Source organism: Phoca vitulina, unplaced genomic scaffold, assembly GCF_004348235.1.
Source record: "Phoca vitulina isolate PV1807 unplaced genomic scaffold, GSC_HSeal_1.0 scaffold16, whole genome shotgun sequence".
In the NCBI taxonomy this organism is placed as follows: domain Eukaryota; kingdom Metazoa; phylum Chordata; class Mammalia; order Carnivora; family Phocidae; genus Phoca; species Phoca vitulina.
In genome coordinates this window covers 24141553-24163885 of record NW_022589719.1, presented here as the reverse complement: position 1 = coordinate 24163885, position 22333 = coordinate 24141553, and the positions used below count along the sequence as shown (strand labels likewise).

General features: G+C 44.5%; 1 protein-coding gene across 2 annotated transcripts; it reads right to left on the bottom strand.

The window, feature by feature from the left end:
- Positions 1-180: 180 nt before the first annotated feature.
- On the bottom strand, positions 181-21879 carry DDB2 (damage specific DNA binding protein 2). 2 transcript variants are annotated; one of them, XM_032414116.1, is made up of 10 exons: positions 21529-21879; positions 20030-20163; positions 19453-19644; positions 4985-5130; positions 3594-3693; positions 3315-3492; positions 2665-2807; positions 1100-1264; positions 909-954; positions 181-601 (listed from the first exon to the last, which is right to left on the bottom strand). In XM_032414116.1, exons 1-10 carry the CDS (start codon positions 21653-21655, stop codon positions 552-554), a joined length of 1281 nt encoding a protein of 426 aa, XP_032270007.1. In that variant the 5' UTR covers positions 21656-21879; the 3' UTR covers positions 181-551. The 2 variants fall into 2 exon arrangements, with proteins under 2 accessions (XP_032270007.1, XP_032270006.1); XM_032414115.1 differs by having other exon boundaries at positions 181-2807.
- Positions 21880-22333: the final 454 nt, after the last annotated feature.

The following is a 22333-nucleotide window of genomic DNA, read 5'->3' as shown; positions in this document are numbered from 1 at the left end:
ACCAGAGGCCACTGCAGGGTGTGAGCTGGACAGCTTGTGACTGTGGCCCAGAATAGGGCTAAGGCAGCTTCCAGAGAATGAATGTTCTAGACTCTTAGTGCTGTTTCTGTGCTTTTTCTTCTTTTGGGGGGCCCAAGGAGCCCTTTGACCAGGTCAGTGCTGGAAGATCCACTCAGAAGCTCAGTTGGGTATGGTTTTATTAGCCAAGTCAATAGTGAGCACAAACCAAAAACCACTGCCTGATCCCTCTGTCACTGCTCATCAAAGAATAGAAAAGTACCTTGGCTCCAGGAGAAGCTTGGCTCCAGGCTGGATATAGCAGGGACCCTTGGGGCACCCGGGGCACCAACCCTGGAGAAGTTTCTGGAGCTAAGTCCAGAGCAGTAACATGCTAGTGTCCCAGTCCCACAGTGTCCCATGCCACAGTGTCCCTGCTCCGACCCTAAGACTTGGATACCTTTGGCCCTTTAACACACAGCCGCCTCTTCCCAGAGGATTTGTTCTCAGGCGGCTCCAAGCTCTGGCTTGGCCCGCACCTTCATTAATGTCTCTCATGTCCGCATCCCAGCTTCCTCCTGGCTCCAAATGAGAATGTGATAACCTAGGAGGAGTGAGACCAGTCTGACTTGCACCTTCCATGATCAGTCTCTGAGAACTTGGGGCTGGCCCAGGGAACCCAGGACTTGGTCAGGAAATACCAGGAAACCAGACAGCAGCCAGGCATTGTCATGACCAAGACAAAGCCAAGAGGCATGGAGGGCCTAGGCCAAAGAGTCCACTGTCTCCTGTAAATCTTTACTGACTCGTACCCTGGGGTGACTGGCAGGGCTAAGCTGAGGGGAGCCTGCACTCAGCCTGGGGGGTAGGGTAGGGCGTGGCCAATCTGAGATACAACCTGCTTCACTCACCCATCACAGAGGCCAGCGTGTCCCCCATGGGATTGAACTCATTGAGCTGCAGAGACAAGGGCATAAGCATCAGGAGGAGGTGAGGTATCGGGAGGAGGGCACATGAGGATTAATTCCTGGTCATTTTTGGTCAGTTAAGGTAGGTTGAAGCCCTGCTTCCTCCCCTCATTATTTGAGGGCCCAAACCTCACCGAAATGATACCAGAAGATTCTGGGTCATAGAGCTGATACATCATCTTCCCTGAATTTCCATCAAACACATCGATCGTCCTTAATTCATGGGGGGTACAGCTTTTGAAATTCGGATCTGGGTATCGGCCCACGACAACGACGTTGTACCGAGGATGCCAGGTTGCCTAGGAGATGGAGAGTTGTCATGAGAGTACATGCGGAGTACTATCAGGAGGGACATCAAAAGTATTCTTTGCCACGCACAAATGTTAATACAATTGCCAGCAATTTAATAATGGAGATAAAACCCACATGAAACTACAAGAACAGCTTTCAACTGCATGTGCCTCTACCATCCCAAATTTTTAACCCCAAATTGGCGTCTCTGGACCTTGGGACATCTTCAGGCCTTTTCTGTCTTTTGTATTTCCTGAGATCATACCAACTGATAAATGTTCTAACATCAGCTTGACCCAGACATTAACCAAAGCCTACAACCAAGCAAAAACCAAGTAGGACATAAGTTCTGAAGTAATCCCACTACTGTCCCTCCTCCATCAACATGAATGATGAAGAGTTGAGCAGAAAATGGCTAGTGACCAAGAAAAGGAAGGAAACCTATGTTCCCCTATGTTCCAAAACAAATCTGGCAGTTAGTCAGAATGACAGAATCAGATGGGGTTTTCCTAAGAAATTGCAAGAAGTGTTGAAGGAGGAAGAACATGGTTAGCAGGAAGGACAGAGTGGTATGTGCCATGGCTTGGAAATAAGTCACAAGTCCCACCTGGGAAGCTGGAAATTGTCCTGGCTGGATACAAAGTGAGAGATGACACATAGCTCAATGGGAACCAACCAGTGAAGAACCCTTCTTCTTAAGAGCCTGGATTTGATCTGAGGTATGCGGGAGCTACTCTAATATTAAATGATCACTGCTGACATTGTACGTCCCAGGCACTAGACAAGTGCTTTAAGTAGACAGATTCTTCCCACAACCCTGTCCGTCAGATACTGTTATTCGCTTTTTAGAGATGAGGAAACCGAGATCCAAAATTCAAGCAGCTTACCCAAGAACTCTAACCGGGGGTGTCGGCTTACCTGAAGCTGGTGCCCCCACCACTATGCTATGTTGATGAAAGAAATACAGGCATGAAACCCGGAGGTCTGGAGAGGGGCTGCGGTGTTAGAAAAAGAACAGAAACCAGGAGAGCAGAGGAACGGGCAGAGTTGAGGCTGCCTGGGGGCGTGTGCAGGAAGGAATCAGAAGACTTAAAGACTGTCAGTCTTGGGGGCTGAGGTCAGCTGGGGGACCAGCAGCACATGCAGATAACTGGAGGTGAGGGCAGAACAGCAGGGAGGTGGGCTGGGCCCAACGAACCAGGAAGAGCTTACGGGAGACCAAGAAAACCCAGTGCAGTGGGACTGCAGAAGGGGGACAGAAGTTGCAGAGAGTGCCGGGAGAGAAGAGATGGCTTCGTGTGGGTACAGGATGAGATCTGGGATTAGGCATTTCCAGATCTGGCCTCTCCCTACCTCGGGCAGACCCGGCCCGTCCCCGTGATCCCAGCTCCCTGCCTCCATCACTTACCTTGATGGGCGTCAGGTGCTGGAAGTGGCGGTGAGGGTGTGGGATCAGGCTTGGGGGGCAGTCCCACTGGGAGGCCGAGTAAACCCGGAGCTCACTCTTCTGGTCAGTGGTCAGGAGCTGGGCTCCATCAGGACTGAAACAAGCTGGCAAGTGAAAAGCCCCAGAGCTGAAGGAGCCCCAGGCCCTTGTTATCCTGGCTGTCATAGGCCTTCTCCTGCAGGGGCACCCCTCTCTCCCGCTCCTCTCTAGGCAGGGGTGGAAGGGAGGAGGTGAATCTGGACTGTGAACAAAAACATCCTAGAAACTTGGGGCACCTGGATGGCTCAGTCGGTGTAGCCGCCGACTCTTGATTTCGGCTCAGGTGGTGATCTCAGCGTCCTTGCTCAGCGGGAAGTCTGTTTGTCCCTCTCCCTTTGCCCCTCCCCCTGCTTGTGCTTTCTCTAAAAAAAAATAAATCTTTAAAAAAAAAAAATTCTAGAAACTTAGCAGCTGTTGGAGGCAGCTAGAATCAGAAAGTTTCCAAGACATCCACTTGGCTGATGCTCTCAGGGTAGAGCTTTAACCTAGCAGCTTCTAAAGATTGAGGGAAAACCCTGGAAGCGGTTGGACAGGCAGGGTCTGCAGGAAGGACGAGGTCTGGTATATCACACCTGCATTGACAGGATGGCTATGCGGCAGCGAGTGGAGGAAGCTGGATTTCCCTCTAACCTGGCGCAGGTCCCAGATTTTCACTGTTTGGTCTACAGAGGCTGTGGCCAGGAACCAATCACAGCATGGGTTCAGGGCCACATGGGTCACTTTCTTTTTGTGCATTCTCAGATTCCAAAGCTGCAGAGAAGGGCTCGGTTCAGGTGGGGCGCAGGGAGGCCGGGGTGGGTGGGGGGTTGGTTAGGGAGAGAAAGGGAGGACCTGGGCTCCAGAGAACGCACCTCCCTGCCATCCATGTTGAGCAGGATCACGTGCCCCACATTGTCTCCCGTGACCACCATTCGGCTTCTGGCAGACACATCCAGGCTGCAAAACCAGAAGCTGGAGGGAGAAACTGTGCTGTAAGATTCTTGGGGACAGAGGCAAGGTCCATTCAGTCACTGTTGTAGCTCCAGTGTCTAGTGTACAGTGGACGTCCCACCAGTATTTGCTGAAGGAGTAACTGTCTCGCCACAGACTCCCAGCGAGGAGCCCACGGACTTGTCTACCGTCCGACAGAGAGGATGGGGGTGACAGAGCTCAGAAATGTGTCCAGTTAGTCAGCTAGTCAGAGTCCCTGAAGCAGCCACAGCTCAGAGCCATAAGGCAAGTCCCCAGGCTAGCCTGCCCCCTAGAGCCCTGGGTTCTGAGGAGGACTCGTTTATTGCTCTCTCCCTTCCCTCTCTACCCTTTGGGCCAAAGGAGATGACAAACCAAACGGGCTGCCCAGCTCTGTTCCGCAGAGCTAGTGAGAAAGGAACTTCTGCCCCCTTCTGAACATTTAGGGAAAAAAGCATACACAACTTTAGGAGCTCTGTCTTGCTCTTTTGTCTCTCAGACTACTTGAGGACGAAGGGATGGGGTTGGGATTGCTTCAGGGATCCTAAAACCCGGCCAGGAGAGCTCAGGTTCATATTTTTTTCTCTCAAACACTCAAATCCTTGCTACAGTGCCTACAAATCCCCTACAAATGTCTTTCAGAGGGAGGGTTTCTTGTGGACAAATAACATGGAGCTGAGTCTATCCCGTCTCCTGCCCTGACCTCTGTGGGGCCGCCCAGGATAACGTCCAGTGCTAGTTAGACCCCCCTCACACACCCTGGATTCTTCAGAGAACAGTAAGAGTCATGTCTCTGGCCGGAAATCCAAGTGCCGAGCATTTGTCATTTCTCCAGCCACTTGCTCTTGGGGTGTCCCATGTGCTCTGCGGACAGGACTCTATCCCTTTCAGCTTCCATCAAGGAACTGGTCGTGTCATCACACCCCAGTGACGTAGGGAATGAAATCTTAAATTCCTAGTTCCTGCTCCAACCTTTAAGTGGCTTTCCAGGCCAATGCCATGTTGACTAGTGAGAAACAAGGTCTAGTCTAACCCAGGAATGCCTTACAGAAGAGCCGAAGCCCTTCCCTCGCTGAGGAGAGCGGAGGTTCTAGAACCCCTCCCTGAAGCAGTAACACACCCGGAACGCAGGAAGAGTGGCTACGGAAAATCTCAGAGGGAAGCGTAGGACATGGCTGCCACCTTGCAGTTCTCGCCTGTATCAGGTATGGGGGACACACATGAGATCTGGACGCTCTCACCAGAACTACACCGAGAGCCCAGAAGCCCTTTCCCTCCTAGTGAGGCTACTCACTTGCAGGTGCCTGAGCTGGTAAAAACTCGGAGAGTGTTGCCTTTAAAGTCTTGCAGCCTAGTTGTTCCCTCCATTGAGGAGGTGAAAAACTGGTTGGTATCAAGAGGGTTAAACTTCAGCCCAGTGATGCTCCCTCCAGCTCCGATCTAACACAAGGAAGAGAAAAGCCAGTGAGTGATGCCAGCTCAGGTGGAGGAGGAGGCCTGGGTGCACAGGCCCCGCTGACCAGAGAGCCAGGCAGGCAGCGCGTGCGGCCAGGCCAGCCCAGAGGCCCTGACACGGCGATGCGCTCCATGACGCTCTTTCTTACTTAAGACTTGAGTTTTAATTGAGTTGTTAAAAAATTAACAGACGGTACATTTGGTTGTTTTTAGAATACGGTTCTATGAATTTGAACACATAGTAGAGGTTTGAATAACCACCACCCAAATCTGGATGCAGAACAGGTCCATCCCCTCAAAAAACTCCCTTGTGCTCTCCTGTCATAGCCACACCCCCTCCCCACCTGTAACCCCCCTGGCCACCGGCCACCGTGGCTCTGTTCTCCATCATTATGCCACGGCCTTGCCTTTAACAGACTGTCATAGGAGTGAATCCTACAGTAGGCATCCTTTTGCAACTGGCTTCTTTCATCTCACTCAGCATAATGCCCCTGAGATGCAGCCAGGTTTCTGTGTGTACCCATCGCTCATTCCATTTTACTGCTGAGTGTTCCATTACATGGATGCACCACAGCTTACTTATTATTGCCTGGTGCTCTTTAGAAGAGCTTCAGCTTGGAACAGGGCCTGGATTAGGAGGGCAGGAGTCAGATCTGAGCTCCTTCCTATTTTTTCGAGACATCCCAGACAAGGATGATGAAAACAATCACGATAACATCAATAACATAACCTCATTAAGTGCTTATGATGTATCAGGCACAGTTTTAAGAACTTGACAGCTTCCAGAGCTCCTTCTCTACCTCTTATGCTGCCGCTATCCCAGCCTCACAGACCTAGCGTCCACTTAGCTCACTCAACGTGCTCACCGGCATGTTCCATCCCCTGTACAAAGCATTCTAACCAGTGCCCGTGGTCCGCCCAACCCTTGCTCCCAGGATCATCTTCTGCTCCTGACAGCTGAGTCCTGTGCTCACCCAGGCTTCGTGGTGTCTGTTCTTAAACCCGTATATGCACGTTGTACTTTTTGTTGTAATTATGTAATTTAATTAAACATGTAACTTAATTACATGTCATTTATTAACCATTTCATTAAAAACTTAAACTTTAAACACTTCAACAAAACATTTAAGCATTTACTTAAACATGTAATTTAATTAAACAGAAGAACTACGCGCAAAAAGGAAGACCACTGTTATTTCTATGAAAGCCACGTTGAATACTTTGGAAAAACTAGATAAAAATGAGTTGCTAAAAATGATATAGTTGCCAAATTAAGCATGGGTGAGATACTTATAAACACTTAGGGTGGGAAATAATAAAACTTTCAAAAGAATCTGCAATCAGATTGCTTCACAACTGCTTTAAAATTACGTCTCCATGGGGCACGTGGGTGGCTCAGTCAGTTAGGCGTCTGACTCTTGGTTTTGGCTCAGGTCATGATCTCATGGGTTGTGGGATTGAGCCCTGTGATGGGCTCTGCACTCAGTGAGGAGTCTGCTTGGGATTCTCTCCCTGTGCCCCATTCGTGCACGCTCTCTCTTTCAAATGAATAAATAAAATCTTAAAAAGAAAAAAAATTTTTTTTTTAATTAAGGGGAGAGGCAGAGGGAGAGGGAGAAGCAGACTCCCCACTAAGGAGGGAGCCCAATGCAGGGTTTGATCCCAGGACCCGGAGATCATGACCTGAGCCAAAGGCAGATGCTTAAACATCTGAGCCACCTAGGTGCCCCAATAAAAAATCTTAAAAAAAAATTATGTCTCCACTTTTAGGGAAAGGGAAACTAGACCCTATAAAGAATACATTATGGGTGTGGTTTATGTAAGAGCAGGTGAACCCTAATCAGTGGACCGTTATTCTCAGAAAAGGACTGGTCCTATGTCAGAGCATCAGTAATAAATACATACATAAACATTTTAAGTCAAAATGCATGTGTGTTCTTCTAGTAAGGGTAGACTTAAGTGGTTACAACCCCAACTCTTGAACTGAGAAGGAAGGACAAAACCAGGGCAAAGTATGATAAAGAAATATATTGGAGACTTCCAATACCAGAGATGGTGGTTAGCTCAGGTCGGACCAGCCTTCTGTTGAGAACTAGAAAAGGGAAACAAAATCGATACCTATAAAGAAAAGTTTCTGAAGTCAATGGAGAGCTATGAAGGCATCAGGGACTTGAAGACCGGCATCTTAGAGAGAGGAGGAGCAGAAAGATAGGCCTGACTTTGGATGCTGCTTTTCCCCTTGAGGCCTATGCAGCCCAGAAAGCTTGGCTTTGAAGCAGAGGAACCGAAAGGCAGAGAAGCTGAATGGAAAGTGGTGGGTGGCTTCAAGGCTGAGAAGCTGGGCTGAGGTTTTGCCAGTTTCGCAGGGCAAGAGGAGAGGTCGTGGAAGAAATCCAGCTTTTAGTTAGGATCCCTGACACTCTAGAGATAAGAACAAACTGGAAATAGCCTGACTTTCACAAAGACTGAAGTTCAGATTCAAATCATTTCTTTCTTTTTTTTTAAGATTTTATTTATTTACTTGACAGAGAGAGAGCGAGAGAGAGAGCACAAGCAGGGGGAGTGGCAGGCAGAGGGAGAAGCAGACTCCCCACTGAGCAGGGAGCCCGATGTGGGGCTCCATCCCAGGACCCTGGGATCATGATCTGAGCCGAAGGCATACGCTTCACCGACTGAGCCACCCAAGTGCCCCCAGATTCAAATCATTTCAATCTCATTGGAGTAAGATGATCTGATTCCATCCTACCTGCCTGTCAGAAGGAAAAAGAATTGTCTCTGGAGGAAAATACCACCACTCAAAACTTCAAATTATGTCTACAAGTTTTCATATGCAATATTTGGCATTATATCTAAAATCACCCAGCATATCAGATAACCAAAAACTAAGAGGAAAAAAATAACATTTGAAAGACACAGGAGATCCAGATATTAGAGCTATTAGATACAGGCTTTAAAATAATTGTGATTAATATACATTAAAAAAAAAAATAAGACCTGGGGCGCCTGGGTGGCTCAGTCGGTTAAGCATCTGCCTTTGGCTCAGGTCATGATCCCGGGCTCCTGGGATGGAGCCCTGCATTGGGTTCCCTGCTCACTGGGGAGTCTGCTTCTCCCTCTCCTTCTGCCCTTCCCCCAATCATGCTCCCCCCAACTCTCAAATATATAAATAAATCTTTTTTAAAAACTAGACCTAATTTAAAAATGGACAAAGGATTTGAACAGACATTTTTCCGAAGACATGCAAATGGCAACAAACACATGAGAAGATGCTCAACATCATTAGTCATCATGAGATACTACTTCACACCCACTTGGATGGCGATAAGAAAAAAGATGGACAATAACAAGTGGTGACAAGACAACCCCTGAAATGGGAGAAAATATTTGCAAACTAGATCTGATAAGAAGTTAGTATCAAAAATATATGAAGAACTCAATAGCAAAAAAAACAAACAAAAAACCCCCCAAATAACCTAATTAAAACTGGTCAAAGGACCTCAATCGACATTTCTCCAAATAAGACATACAAATGGCCAACAGTTATATGAAAAGGTGCTCAACATCATTAATCCTGACATCATGGAAATGCAAATCAAAACCACAATGAGCAATCACCTTACACTTGTTGGAATGGCTATTATCAAAACAAAAGATAACAGGTGTTAGCAAGGGTGTGGAGAAAAAGGTACTCTTGTACTCTGTTGATGGGAATGTAAATTGGTAGAGGCATTGTGGAAAACAGTGTGGAGGTTCTTTGGAAAATATACCACATGATCCATTAATCCCACTTGTGGGTATATAGCCCAAGGAAATGAGCTTTTCACGTGTTATCTTCCCTCCTGGGTTCACTGTAGCTATTCACAATAGCCAAGGTAGGAAAACCACCTCAGTGTCTGTCGACAGATGAAGGGATAAAGAAAATGTAGTATGTATATATGATGGAATATTAGTGAGCCTTTAAAAAGAAGGAAATCCTGCCATTTGTGACAACCAGGATGAACCAGGAGGATGTTATGCTAAGTGAAATAAGTCAGACACAGAAAGACAAATACAGCGTGATTTCACTTATATGTGGATCTACAGACGTGGAATTCATAAAAGCTGAGAGCAGAATGGTGGTTGTCAGGGGCTTGGGGATGGAGGAGATGGGGAGATGTGGGTGAAAGGGTACAAAGTGTCAATTATGCAGGATGAATAAGTTCCAGAGAGCTAATGTACAGCATGGTGACCATAGTTAATACTATATTGTATATTTGAAATTTACTAAGAGAGTTGATCTTAAGTGTTCCAGAGCACACAAGATAATATGTGAAGTGATGAACGTTAATTAGCTTGACTGTGGTAATCATTTGCAATGTACACATGTTAAAACTCACACTGTATGCTTTAAATATGTGCAATTTTTATTTGTCAATTATATCTCAATAAAGCTGGAAAAGAATACAAGTGTTGTTAAGGATATGGAGAAGTTGAAGCCCTCCTACATTGCTGGTGGGAATGTGAGATGGAGTAGTCACTCTGGAAAATGGTTTGGCAGTTCCACAAAAACTTAAACATAAAGTTACCATACGTCCCAGCAATTCCACTCCTAGACATATACCCAAGAGAAATGAATATGTATGTTCATATGAAAACTCGTACACAAATATTCCTAAAAGCATCCATAATAAAAGAAGGCTAAAAATCAATGACTCAAAACATCCATCTCAAGAAGTTGTGAAAGTAACAGGAGAAGAAAGTAGGAGAGGGGTGCCTGGGTGGCTCAGTCAGTTAAGCATCTGACTCTTGATTTCGTCTGGGGTCATGATCTCAGGGTCATGGGATCGAGCTCCAAATCAGACTCTGCACTCAGCATGGAGTCTGCTTGTCCCTCTCCTTCTGCTCCTCTCCTTGCTCTCTCTCTCTCTCCCTCTCTAAAATAAATAAATAAAATCTTAAAAAAAAAAAAGTAGGAGAAAGAAAGAACAGAAATGAATGAAACAGAAAACAAATATATACTGTGAGAGAATTAACAAACAAAAGTTGGGGGATGCCTGGCTGGCTCAGTCAGTAGAGCACATAACTCTTGATCTCAGGGTTGTGAGTTCAAGCCCCACATTGGGCATGGAGCCTACTTAAAAAAAAAAAAAAAGTTGGGTGTTAAATGAAAAGACTAATAAAATCAATAAATCCCTGGTGAGACTGACCAAACGGAAGTCACAAATAATCAATGTAATAGATCAAAAAAGACACATCAATATAAATCCTACACATTTTAAACAATTATAAGAGGATATAATAAGCAATCTTATGCCAGTAAATTTGAAAACTTAGATGAAATGGGTAAATTCCTTAGAAAAATACAAATTTGCCAAACTGACAGAAGATGAAAGAGAAAATCAGAATAGTCTGATATCTATTAAAGACATTGTATTCACAACTAAAAACTTTCTTGCACGGTAAATTCCAGATCCTGGTAGCTTCACTGCTGAATATACTAAACATTTAAGGAAGAAATAATATCAGTCTTTTTCTTAACTTTGTTTTCCAACTATCTCAAACTCTTAGCAAAGTTGCAAAAATTGCACAAAGAACTGGTTTTCTGGAAAAAAAAATGCTTTTCTGAAAAAAACCCTGCTTTCTGGAACCATTTGATAATAAATTGCCAACATGATGTCTCATCACTCTCAAATACTCTACTGTATTTCCTACAAGAACATGCTCCTATGTAACCACAATAAGACAATCAAAACTTAGGGGTATCTAAAGTAGTTCAAACTCACAGAAACAGAAAGTTATAATTGTGGTTGCCAAGGGCTGAGGGAAAGGGAAAATGAGGAACTTATTCAGTGGGTACACAGTTTCAGTTTTACATGATGAAAAAGTTCTACAGTTCTGCTATACAATAATATGAATATAGTTAACACTACCATACACTTAAAAATGGTTCAATGATAAATGTTACGTGGTTTTACCACAATTTTTAAGAAGTAATATTACTTGCTGGAGATATAATTGGAAAGGTTAAAAAGGGAGGGGGGGAGAAAATTTAAATGAAAAATTCGAATATAATAAACTAAAACAAACATACAAAAATCACTCAGTGTAGGGGCGCCTCGGTGGCTCAGTTGATTAAGCGTGTGCCTTCAGCTCAGGTCATGATCCCAGGGTTCTGGGATCGAGCCCCATGTTGGGCTCCCTGCTTAGTGGGGAGTCTGCTTCTACCTCTCCCTCAGCCCCTCCCCACTGCTCATGCTCACTCTCAAATAAATAAAATCTTTTTTTTTTTTTTAATCTCAGTGTAACATCACATTAGCAGAATAAAGGGGAAAGATCAGCTGATCTCAAGAGATACAAAAAAGTATTTGATGAAATTCGATTATCATTCATGATAGGAACTTCTGGTAATTTATTTTATTTAGAAATAAAAGGGGAACTTCCATAGTCTGATAAAGAATATTCAAAAACAGACAAGTTTTAAAACACAAACAAGCTCCTATATATATACCCAAGAGAAGTGAAAACAGGTGTTCAAACAAAAACTTGTACATGAACATTCACAGCCATTGTATTCATAATAGCAAAAGGTGGAAAAACCCCAAATGTCCATTAACAGATGAGTGGATAAATAAAATGTGTCATATCCATATGATTAGACTATTATTCAGCTATAAAAAGGAATGAAATACTCATACAAGCTACAGCATGGATGAAACTTGAAAACATTAAGCTAAATCAAAGAAGCCAGACCCAAAAGGACAAATATCATGTGATTCCATTTATATGAGGTACTTAGAATAGTCAAATTCATAGAGACAGAAGGCAGATCAGTAGATCTAGGGGAGGGTAATAGAAAGTCATTGTTTAATGGGTACAGAGTTTTGTTTTAGGAAGATGAAAAAGTTTTGCAGATGGTTGGTGGTGATAGTCGCACAACAGTGCAAATGTACTTAATTGTGTACACTTAAAATAGCTAATATGGGGGGATGCCTGGCTGGCTTAGTTGGAAGAGCATGCAACTCTTGATCTTGGGGTTGTGAGTTCAAACCCCTTATTGAGTGTAGAAATTACTAAACAACAACAAAAAACCCTTAAAAATGGTTAAAATGGTAAATTTTATGTTAGGTGTATTTTACAACAATAAAAAGTAGAAGAAATCATACTTAATGATCAAATATAAAAGCCTTCTATGATCAAGAACAAGACAAGCATGTCTGCTATATTTAATATTCAACAATGTACTAGAGGTCTTGCCAATGGAATAAGGCAAAAAAGAAGTATAAGAATAGTAAGGAGAGAAATCAAACTCTCATTATTTGTAGATGACAAGATCGTGTAGGAAAAAATTTTAAATCCTCAGACAAACTATTAAAATTAATAAGTGTGGATTTCTGCTTCCAACCATGATGGAGTATCATATTCTCCTGCGTTAAACAACTAAAAAAATGGACAAGTTACATGAACTAGGTTCTCAGACATCGGACAACAGGCAGCACCAGACAGGAAGGAAAGAAAGGAGATAGCTTTGCCATTGCCCCAGCTTAATTGCGTAGAGAGAGTCCTCAGGCTGCAAGACAGGGAGGAACCACACAGCCTAGCAATCTCACTGAGCTGAGGAGACAGAGTTTTAGGAAAGCCAACATAGCAAGAATTGGTGGGCAAAATGCTGGGGAGGAGAGAGACACACAGAAGGAGCATTCTGGAGAGTTTCACAAGGGTCCCCTCAAGTCTTTGAGGGAAGTATTAATGTATAAATGTGTCTGAGGAAACTACCCAAGACTCGGGGAGGGGGCAGGGAGAAACACCATAAATAAGCAGGGGAGAAATCCTCAGAACAGTCTGTATTCTCAGAAAGACTTAATATACAAAACATCGAGTCCTCAGAAGGGTATTGCCTCAGGGTGAGGACAGCTTATATTTATAGGCTGCCTTAAACCCATGCTAACTGGGGTAGACTGAATAATGGTCCCCAAGATGTCCATGCCCTAATCCATGGACCCTGTGAATAATATGCTAGATGACCAAAGGGACTTTGCATATGTGGTTAAGGATCTTGAGATGGGAAGATTATCCTGGATTATCTGGGTGGGATAGATATAATCAAAATCAAAATGGTCTTTACAAGAGGAACACAGGAGGGGCACCTGGGTGGCTCAGTCGTTAAGCGTCTGCCTTTGGCTCAGGTCATGATCCCAGGGTCCTGGGATCGAGCCCCGCATCGGGCTCCCTGCTCAGCAGGAAGCCTGCTTCTCCCTCTCCCACTCCCCCTGCTTGTGTTCCCTCTCTCCTGTGTCTCTCTCTGTCAAATAAATAAATAAAATCTTAAAAAAAAAAAAAAGAAGCAGAAAATCGGGGTGATGCACTTTGAAGATAGAAGAAGCAGCCATTGCCCAGGAATTCAGATGGTTACAAGAAGCTGAAAAAAAAAAAACAAGGAAACAGATTCTCCCCTCAGAACCTTGAGAAAGAACCAGCCCTGCCAACACCTTGACCTTAATCCAGAAAAAAATGATTTCAGAGTTCTGATCTCCAGATCTCCAGAACTGTAAGAGAATAAAATTGTGTTGTTTTAAGATACCAAGTCTGTGGTAATTTGTTATAGAGGCAATAGGAAACTAATATAGTAACTATATTAACAAAGCTTAAAAACAAGCCTTCAAAGTATCAAACTGATTATAAGTAACTGCATCTCTGAACAAAGCCCAACAATATTTAAAAGAATACAACACAATCCAACATCCAACAATGTAAAATTCACAATGTCTGGCATCCAATGAGAAATTATCAGGCATGCAAAGAAGGAGGAAAATAGAACTCATAACCAGAAGAAAACTAAATGAATAGAAACACCCTCAGAAGTGACACAGATGATAGAATTAGCAAAAACATTAAAACAACTATTATGAACACACTCTATATGGTCAAGAAAGTAGAGGAAGTAGTGAACATGAAAAAAGAAATGGAAGCTACTTAAAAAGGCCCAAATCAAACTTCTGGAGATGATATACAGTATCTGAAAAAAAATACATCTAATACAGATTAGATAATGCAGAAGATCAGTGAAAGAGAGACAGCAATAGAAGCTATGCAAAATAAAATGGGGGGGGGGATTAAAAAATGAACTTTATCAATGACCTGTAGGAAAACACCTAGTAGCCTAACATATATATAATTGGAGTCCCAGAAAATAAAGGGGCGGGAGAAACTATTGAATATTTATGGCCTAAAATTTTCCAAATTTGATGACAAACCCATCGATCCAAGAGGTAAAATGAACCCCAAAGAGCAGAAACATATAGAGAAATAGAGTAGACAAATCACAATCATTTTTAAAGTAGCCAGAAGAAAAAAAGAAAAGAAAAATCACATAAAGAGGAACATAAGAATGAGAGAAGACTGCATCAGAAATCATCTCTAAGGGCACCTGAGTGGCTCAGTCGGTTAAGCGTCTGCCTTCGGCTCAGGCCATGATCCCAGCATCCTGAGATCGAGCCCTGTGTCCGGCTCCATGCTCAGCAGGGAGCCTGCTTCTCCCTCTCCCTCTGCCTGCCTGTCTGCCTACTTGTGATCTCTCTCTCTTTCTCCCTGTCAAATAAATAAATAAAATCTTTAAAAAAAGAAAGAAATCATCTCTAAAGTAGTAAAAGCAAGAAAACAAAAACAAAAGCCTGTGAACCTAGAATTCTATACCTAGCAAAAGTATCTTTTCCCCTAAAAAAGACAAACAAAAGAAAAAAAAATGTATCAGCAGCCAACCTACATTATAAGAAATGTTAAAGGAAATTCTTCAGGCAGAAGAAAAATGTTACCAAAAGGAACTCTAGGGGTGCCTGGGTGGCTCAGTCAGTTAAACGTCTGCCTTTGGCTCCACAACTAGGTACTTATTCAAGAAAAATGAAAACATATATCTACACAAAGCTTGTACATAAATGTTCATAATAGCTTTATTTTTATTTGGAAAAAATCCAAATATCCTTCTGCAGGTGAATGGATAAATTGTGGTACATTGATATAATGGAACACTACTGAGAAAGAAAAAAAAAACACTACTAGGGGCGCCTGGGTGGCTCAGTTGTTAAGCGTCTGCCTTTGGCCCAGGTCATGATCCCAGGGTCCTGGGATCGAGCCCTGCATCGGGCTCCCTGCTCGGTGGGAAGCCTGCTTCTCCCCCTCCCACTCCCCCTGCTCATGTTTCCTCTCTCGCTGTCTCTCTCTGTCAAATAAATAAATAACATCTTAAAAAAAAACAAAACACCCTACTGATACATGTATAAATGTAGATGAATTTCAAATAATTATACTGAGTGAAAGCCAGAAAAACAAAGTATATATTATACTACGTCATTTATATAAAAATGCATATTAACCAATAGGGTTAGAAAGCAGATCAACGATTTTCAGAGGTAGGGAGAAGTGGATTACAAAGGGGTATGACGAAACTTTGGGGCTGAAAAAAAAGACACAAATAACTCATATCAAGAATGTGAGGGGGCGCCTGGGTGGCTCAGATGGTTAAGCGTCTGCCTTTGGCTCAGGTCATGAACCCAGGGTCCTGGGATCGAGTCCCACATCAGCCTGCTTCTCCCTCTGCCTCTCTCTCTCTCTGTCTCTTATGAATAAATAAATAAAATCTTAAAAAAAAAAAAAGAATGTGAGGGGAGGTATCACTAAGATCATGTAGACATTAACAGGATAGTAAGGAAATACCATGAACAAATTCATGTCACTAAATTCAACAATTTAGGTAAAATGGACAAGTTTCTTGAAAAACAAACTACCAAGCTCATTCACAAGAAACAGAGAACCTAAACTGCCCCACAGCTATGAAAGATATTGAATATATAGTTAACTCCCCAACAAAGAAAACTCCAATCCTAAAAATACTACAAAGATTTTAAGGAAGAGGGGCGCCTGGGTGGCTCAGTGGGTTAAGCGTCTGCCTTCGGCTCAGGTCACGATCCCAGAGTCCTGGATCGAGCCCCGCATCGGTCTCCCTGCTCAGCGGAGAGCCTGCTTCTCCCTCTCCCTCTGCCTGCCGCTCCCCCTGCTTGTGCTCTCTCTCTCTCTCTCTGTGTCAAATAAATAAAATCTTTAAAAAAACATTTTTTTTAAGGAAGAGATAGTATCAGTTCTACACAAATAATTCCAGAAAATACAAGAGGTAGGAATACCTCCTAACTCTTTTTATGAGGCCTGCATTACCCTGATACCAAAGGCATTACAAAAAACAAAAGGGAATTACAGGATATTTTTAGTGGTCATCTGGTATATGATTTTAAACTAGAATATCTGATATAATAAGTAAAATACAACAGATTGTAGGGTAGAATATTTATGTAATAATCTAGGTAGAAGTTTGGGTGTGTATCATAGTGTATACACACAGAGAAAGATGCCTCAAATGGAGATTTCAAGTACTTTTTATTCTTTATGCTTTTCTCTGTATTATTTGAAATTCTCATAAGCACGGATCATTTTACAATAAGAGTAAAACCAAGTTATCTTCATTATGAAAACATCATACATGTTTCCTTGTAAAGATCAGAGCCAAAGTCAGAGGACTAAAGAAGTAACAAAATGAGGGGCGCCTGGCTAGCTCAGTCAGGGGAGCATGTGACTCTTGATTTCGGGGTCGTGACTTCAGGCCCCATGTTGGGCGTGAAGCCTACTTAAAAAATAAAAAAAAAAAAATTTTTTTTTTTTTAAAGATTTTATTTATTTATTTGAGAGAGACAATGAGAGACAGAGAGAGAGCACATGAGAGGGGGGAGGGTCAGAGGGAGGAAGCAGACCCCCTGCTGAGCAGGGAGCCCGATGCGGGACTCGATCCCGGGACTCCAGGATCATGACCCGAGCCGAAGGCAGTCGCTTAACCAACTGAGGCACCCAGGCACCCAAAAAAATTTTTTTAAATTAAAAAAAAATATGTAGTAGCAAAATGAGGCATTTTGCGCCTTCAGTCCCTGTTCTCAAATCAACTTTCTGTCAGTATCTGGAAGTAAAAACAGAGAGCTCTCCAGACCACTATACCCTTCTTCTAGCCTCTTGCTAGTCTCAACGTGCAGATGCTCAGACCAATCTCCGAGACGATGTGAAGAAATGTCACTTAAAGGCACATTATACTGAAGAGTGGTATAAACCAAAGCAGCCTCAGCCCGGCACGAGTTTAAAGCAGATGTCATTTCCCTTTTGGTCAGGAGGCTCTTCCCCTAGGACACCCTTAGGCTACTTCTTAAATTTCTCTATTCCCCTGTCCTAGATTCCGAGGGGGAAAAAAACCCAAAAAACAAAAAAAACAAATCTCTTCCTGTCTGAGCTCTGGGTTTTGACTTCAATTTAAAACTGCCCCTTCTGGTGGTCACCTGTCTCACCAGCTGGGCAGGAAGCCGAGCTCTGTCCACAGCATTCCTCTGGCTGCCCTTCTTCTGGCTTCAAAACACCTGTTTTCTTGAACACCCATCTCATCCCAAGCCTGTCTAACCTGGCCTTTTATGATGGGCTGCTTTGCGGAAACACTTAAGAAAACCCATCCTGGGTTCACCCTTGGCCTCATCTATCTCTTCTGTTCCATTTCTGGGTATACGCCCCAAAGAACTGAAAGCGGGGATTTGAAGAGATAATTTGCATACCAACATCCACAGCAGCATTGTTCACAATAGCCAAAAGGTGGAAGCAACCCAAGTGTTCGTCAGCAGATGAATGGAGAAGCAAAATGTGGTAAATGCTTCAAGTGGAGTATTATTCAGCCTTAAAAAGGAAATTCTGACACCTGCTACAACACGGATGAACCTAGAAGATGTTATGCAAAGTGAAATAAGCCAAAGGATAAATATTGTGATTCCACTTATGCAAGATACTCATGAGAGCGTCAAAATCATCAAAACAAAGTAAAATGGTGGTCGCCAAGGATGGGGAGATGGAAGAATGGGGAGTTAGTGTTTAGTGGGTGCAGAGTTTTACTTTTGCAAGATGGAATTCTGGAGACTAGCTACACAAGAACTCCAATGTACTTAAGGCCGCTGAACTGCACACTTAAAAATGGTTAAGAGGGTACATTTTAGGTGTATTTCATCAACATCTTTAAAAATCAGAACATTTCATGTTAAAAAACTCAGGGCTTCAGGCTTCATTTGAACAAATCAGATCTGATACCATCATGGGACCTAGATTCCTACACGTCAGCCATCCCCAGTTTAGCACTGACCCCATCCCCTATCATTCTTTTTCCTGTTTGGCTTCCTTAAGCATGTGAGTTTGTGGCTTCTGTTCTAAACCCAGAGCGTCACTTATTACAGTACAGCCCTCCACTGTCAGCCCCCCACTGGGCAAACTAAGGGTCTTCTCTTTGGTGGAGGGGCCAACACCTTCACCCCTCAGCAATTAATGATGAATACTAACCATCCCTAAAAAACACTATGCCAATCTTTGCCCTGAACATACTCTGCCTTTCCTTTTTCTCTCCATTTACCTAATTATTGTTCTTCCTCATTCCCCACTCACCCATGAGCCTTCTCTGTTGACTCTAACTCACAGGAGGTTCTTCCTTCTCTCACGTTCTGTAGCATTTACCATCGGTATTGCCAATTATCTTGTATGTATACATCCCATCTACCCAGTTACACTTCAAGGCCCTCATTCGTTCAACAAACATAAAGCAGCTACTCTAGGCCAAACATTGTTCTAGGCACTGGGGATATGGTGGTGAACCAGAAAGACAAGGTCCCTCTTATCATGGAGCTTACTTTCCAAAGACATTTGTATGGGCAGAGACATACAAATAAGTAAAACATTTCAGGTACTGATAAACCTTGTTGGGGGGGGGGGCGGGGGAAGCAGGGTAAGAAGAGAGGGAGTGAATGAGTGAAGTAGAGGCTACTTTAGACAGAGTGGTCAGTGAAAGCTGTTTGAAGAAGTATATTAAGCCAAGACCTGAATGGTAAGAGGGAGTCAGCCATGAGAAAACCATGGGAAAGAGTACCCCAGTCAAAGAGAACAGCAAGTGCAAAGACCCCGTTTTAGGAATAGAAATAGCTAGTGTGGCTAAAGCCTAGGAACCGAGGAAAGACAGTAGGAGAAGACGAGGCCAAGAGTTAAGAAGGGGCTCAGATTCTGTCCTATGTGATAACTTACAAGAGGGTGATCAATATTTTATACCTTCTCATGTTTTAAGGGCTGGCACTCAAGGAAGATTTGAGTAGCATTACCAATGACTTGTTTGAAAATACCCAGTTCCTTCTGATCCCAATCATCTCCTTGTTCCTGGATAACTTTTCATTCCTTCAACAAACACTTCTTCAGCACTATTGACTGGCACAGGGAACTGCTCACCCCTTTAATGAAGGTGGGTTTGTCCTTTATGCCAAAGTTCCAGAGCATGATATCTCCCCCTTTGGAACCCACAGCCAGGGTGCTGGGGTGAGTTGGGTGCCATGCCAAGGATGTGGCCCTCCTGTCAAAGGGGGCAGCCTTTTGGAATATCCGGTAAGAAGCCAGAGAGTGCAGAAAGGCCTGCTGGAGACCCTGACACAGAGAAAAAAAAAGAATTAAGTTGCATTAAAACCCAAAGTCCTGGGTAAATTGCCAATCTCTGCCTCCTCCATAGACGAGCTCTAGGGCCAAGTCCTCCCACCAAAGGAAAACTAACTGCCTGGCTCTGTGCTTGAAAATATTTGCAGTGTGCATGAACTCATCCTGGAAAGCAAGAGGGGAGAGTGCATTCCAGATGAGATCTTTACAGCATAAGACTTCCACCTGGCTGAATGCCCAGTAGGTCAGTGCCCAAGGTAGAGGTGATCTGACCACTCTGACAACCCACTGAACCAACCCAGCATCTAACTTGAGAACATCCCAGTCGTGAAAAGGTACTGGGCAACCCCTTGAGCACTTCAGCCAGGAAACGCCTCACCTGCTGTAGTGATGGCCGGACAGCATTGCCCAGCTTATGGTGGTGGAGGGCCCTGACGATGCTGCATGATGGCGGGACCTGCAGACTAGCCAACCCCGCCCAAAGGCAGCCTGAGGCAAATCTTCTGCTAGAACCTGCCAAGCAGAACAGACACATGTTTTCCTCTCTCTTCTCACGCACGGAAGAGTTTCCTGCTGAAATCTCAGAAAGAAAGCCTTGTTTTTTCATGCCGGATAGCCAGTCTCTCCCATCACCTCCTAAGGCCTTTCCATGGTCTGCTCACTCTCACCCAGCACAAGAAATAAAGAGTGAGAAGGGATTCAGCCCCTTACCCCAAACACTCCCCAAAATAGTAATTCTGAAGCGAAACTAAATATGAAATCATATGAAACCAGACCCTTGCAGGGTTTCTGAGCAGGGAGCCAAAGAGACACATAGGAATAAAGTTTACGCAGAACTCTTCACAGTGGGTTGGAAAACTCATACTAGGGTTGGGTGGCAATTTTAAAATCACATACGGGCGCCTGGGTGGCTCAGTTGGTTAAGCGACTGTCTTCGGCTCGGGTCATGATCCTGGAGTCCCTGGATGGAGTCCCGCATCGGGCTCCCTGCTCAGCAGGGAGTCTGCTTCTCCCTCTGACCCTCCCCCCTCTCATGTACTCGCTCTCTCTCATTCTCTCTCTCTCAAATAAAAATAAATAAAATCTTTAAAAAAATAAAAAAAATAAAATCACATACGATGCACAATAAAAGGATTTTAGGATAGCACAGAAGTGACTGGGGAAAGACCTATCTTTAAATCCTGTATTAAAATAATGTAGAGGTGACCAGTTGTTGGCCCCAAGTCCAATCTGTTCTTTTGGAAACCAGCAGGATCCAGAGGGTCTGGCATGGCTCTAAATTAAGCTGCTTTTGGAGAGGTAGATCCACTTAGAATAGGAATACAGATGTATCTGAGGACCTGATCTCTATGAATCTGGCCTCTTGACAACCCATTCCTTCTTCTTATGGACAAAAAGCACTTCATCAACAACCCCCTGCTCCAGTCTTTTGTGTTCCCGCACACTCCTTATCGCCCCAGGTTCAAGCCCCAATAAACCTCAGAGAGTGAGTTTTCTAAGGAAGGAAATTGAGGGTTCTTACAGCGGAAACCAAGGACACACAGCTAGCAACCATGACTATCGAAATTCAGCACACACACCACCAGGCAAGGTAGGATTATTTTAAGCAGTCCTTCGTGTGTAAAAATCCTGGTACAAACAAGGAATTGGAAGGTCCGTTGTGTCTTATGTAATGGAGCTCATCTGCCTCTTCCCGTCACCTGAGGGGGGTTAAGCCCAAGCTCTATGATGTCAAAGGACCTGCAGAAAAATGCACAGCCCGAGGCATCCGAAACTTGGGGCAGCCTCGAGAAACCAGTAGCACCCATCCCCCACTCCAGCCTCCTGCGTGAGAACCCCAAAAGGCGGAATTATTAAAGCAGCAGGCGCAGGCAGTACCGGGGCCCTTCACACAGAGCTTCTTGGCCTGGGGCTCCAGCTCCCGGGGGCTTCTGCTCCTCTTGCTCTTGGGACGCACTGCCACCTCGGAGGTCTTCTGCGCTTCTGGGCGTTTCCTAGGAGCCATCGCGTCCTCCGTGCGAAGGGGTACTATGCCCTATGCCGAGATCGTGGAGGGAAGATTGTGAAGCCTCCGGGGAGAAACAAGGCGGGGACCGGGGAACTAAGCCAACTTCCCGCCAAACAGCCACACCGCTTTCAATCTGGCTTCTGGCTCCGGCCCCGCCCCTCTCGGAGAGGCCCCGCCCCTCCCGCGAAGACCGGTGCACGGGAGGGGAGGAGCTCATGGGCTCCCTAGGGAAACGGGAGAGCGCCTACGTGCTGGGCCAGCTTGTGCCCGTCAGCTGATCTGCCAGAAATAAAGATGGCCGCCACTGCTAGGTCACCCAACTTGAAGCCTCTTCAGAGTCCGCGCTGCCCGGCCTCCGCGGGTCCCCAGGAGACCCGGTGCCAATCAAGGCTTCGGCTCCGCCTCCTCTGGCTTTTAATCTCGGGCTTTAGGATTGGCTGGTTCTGGAGATAGGCAGCTTTGTAGAAAGCTAGCCACCTCCCTGCGGTGGAAATCAAACTCTTCCGGCCAGCCCGCTCTGCCATAGGTGTGGAGTACTTCTGATTCCCCAGCATCCCCGAATCTCAGCTTCTCTGCGCAGAGTGGGTGAAACTTGCAGCTTTTAGCTAAGGTTTCCCCAAACCTGCTGAGTGTCCGCCTAGGGCGTAATGATGAGCTGGAGAGGGGCGCCTGGGT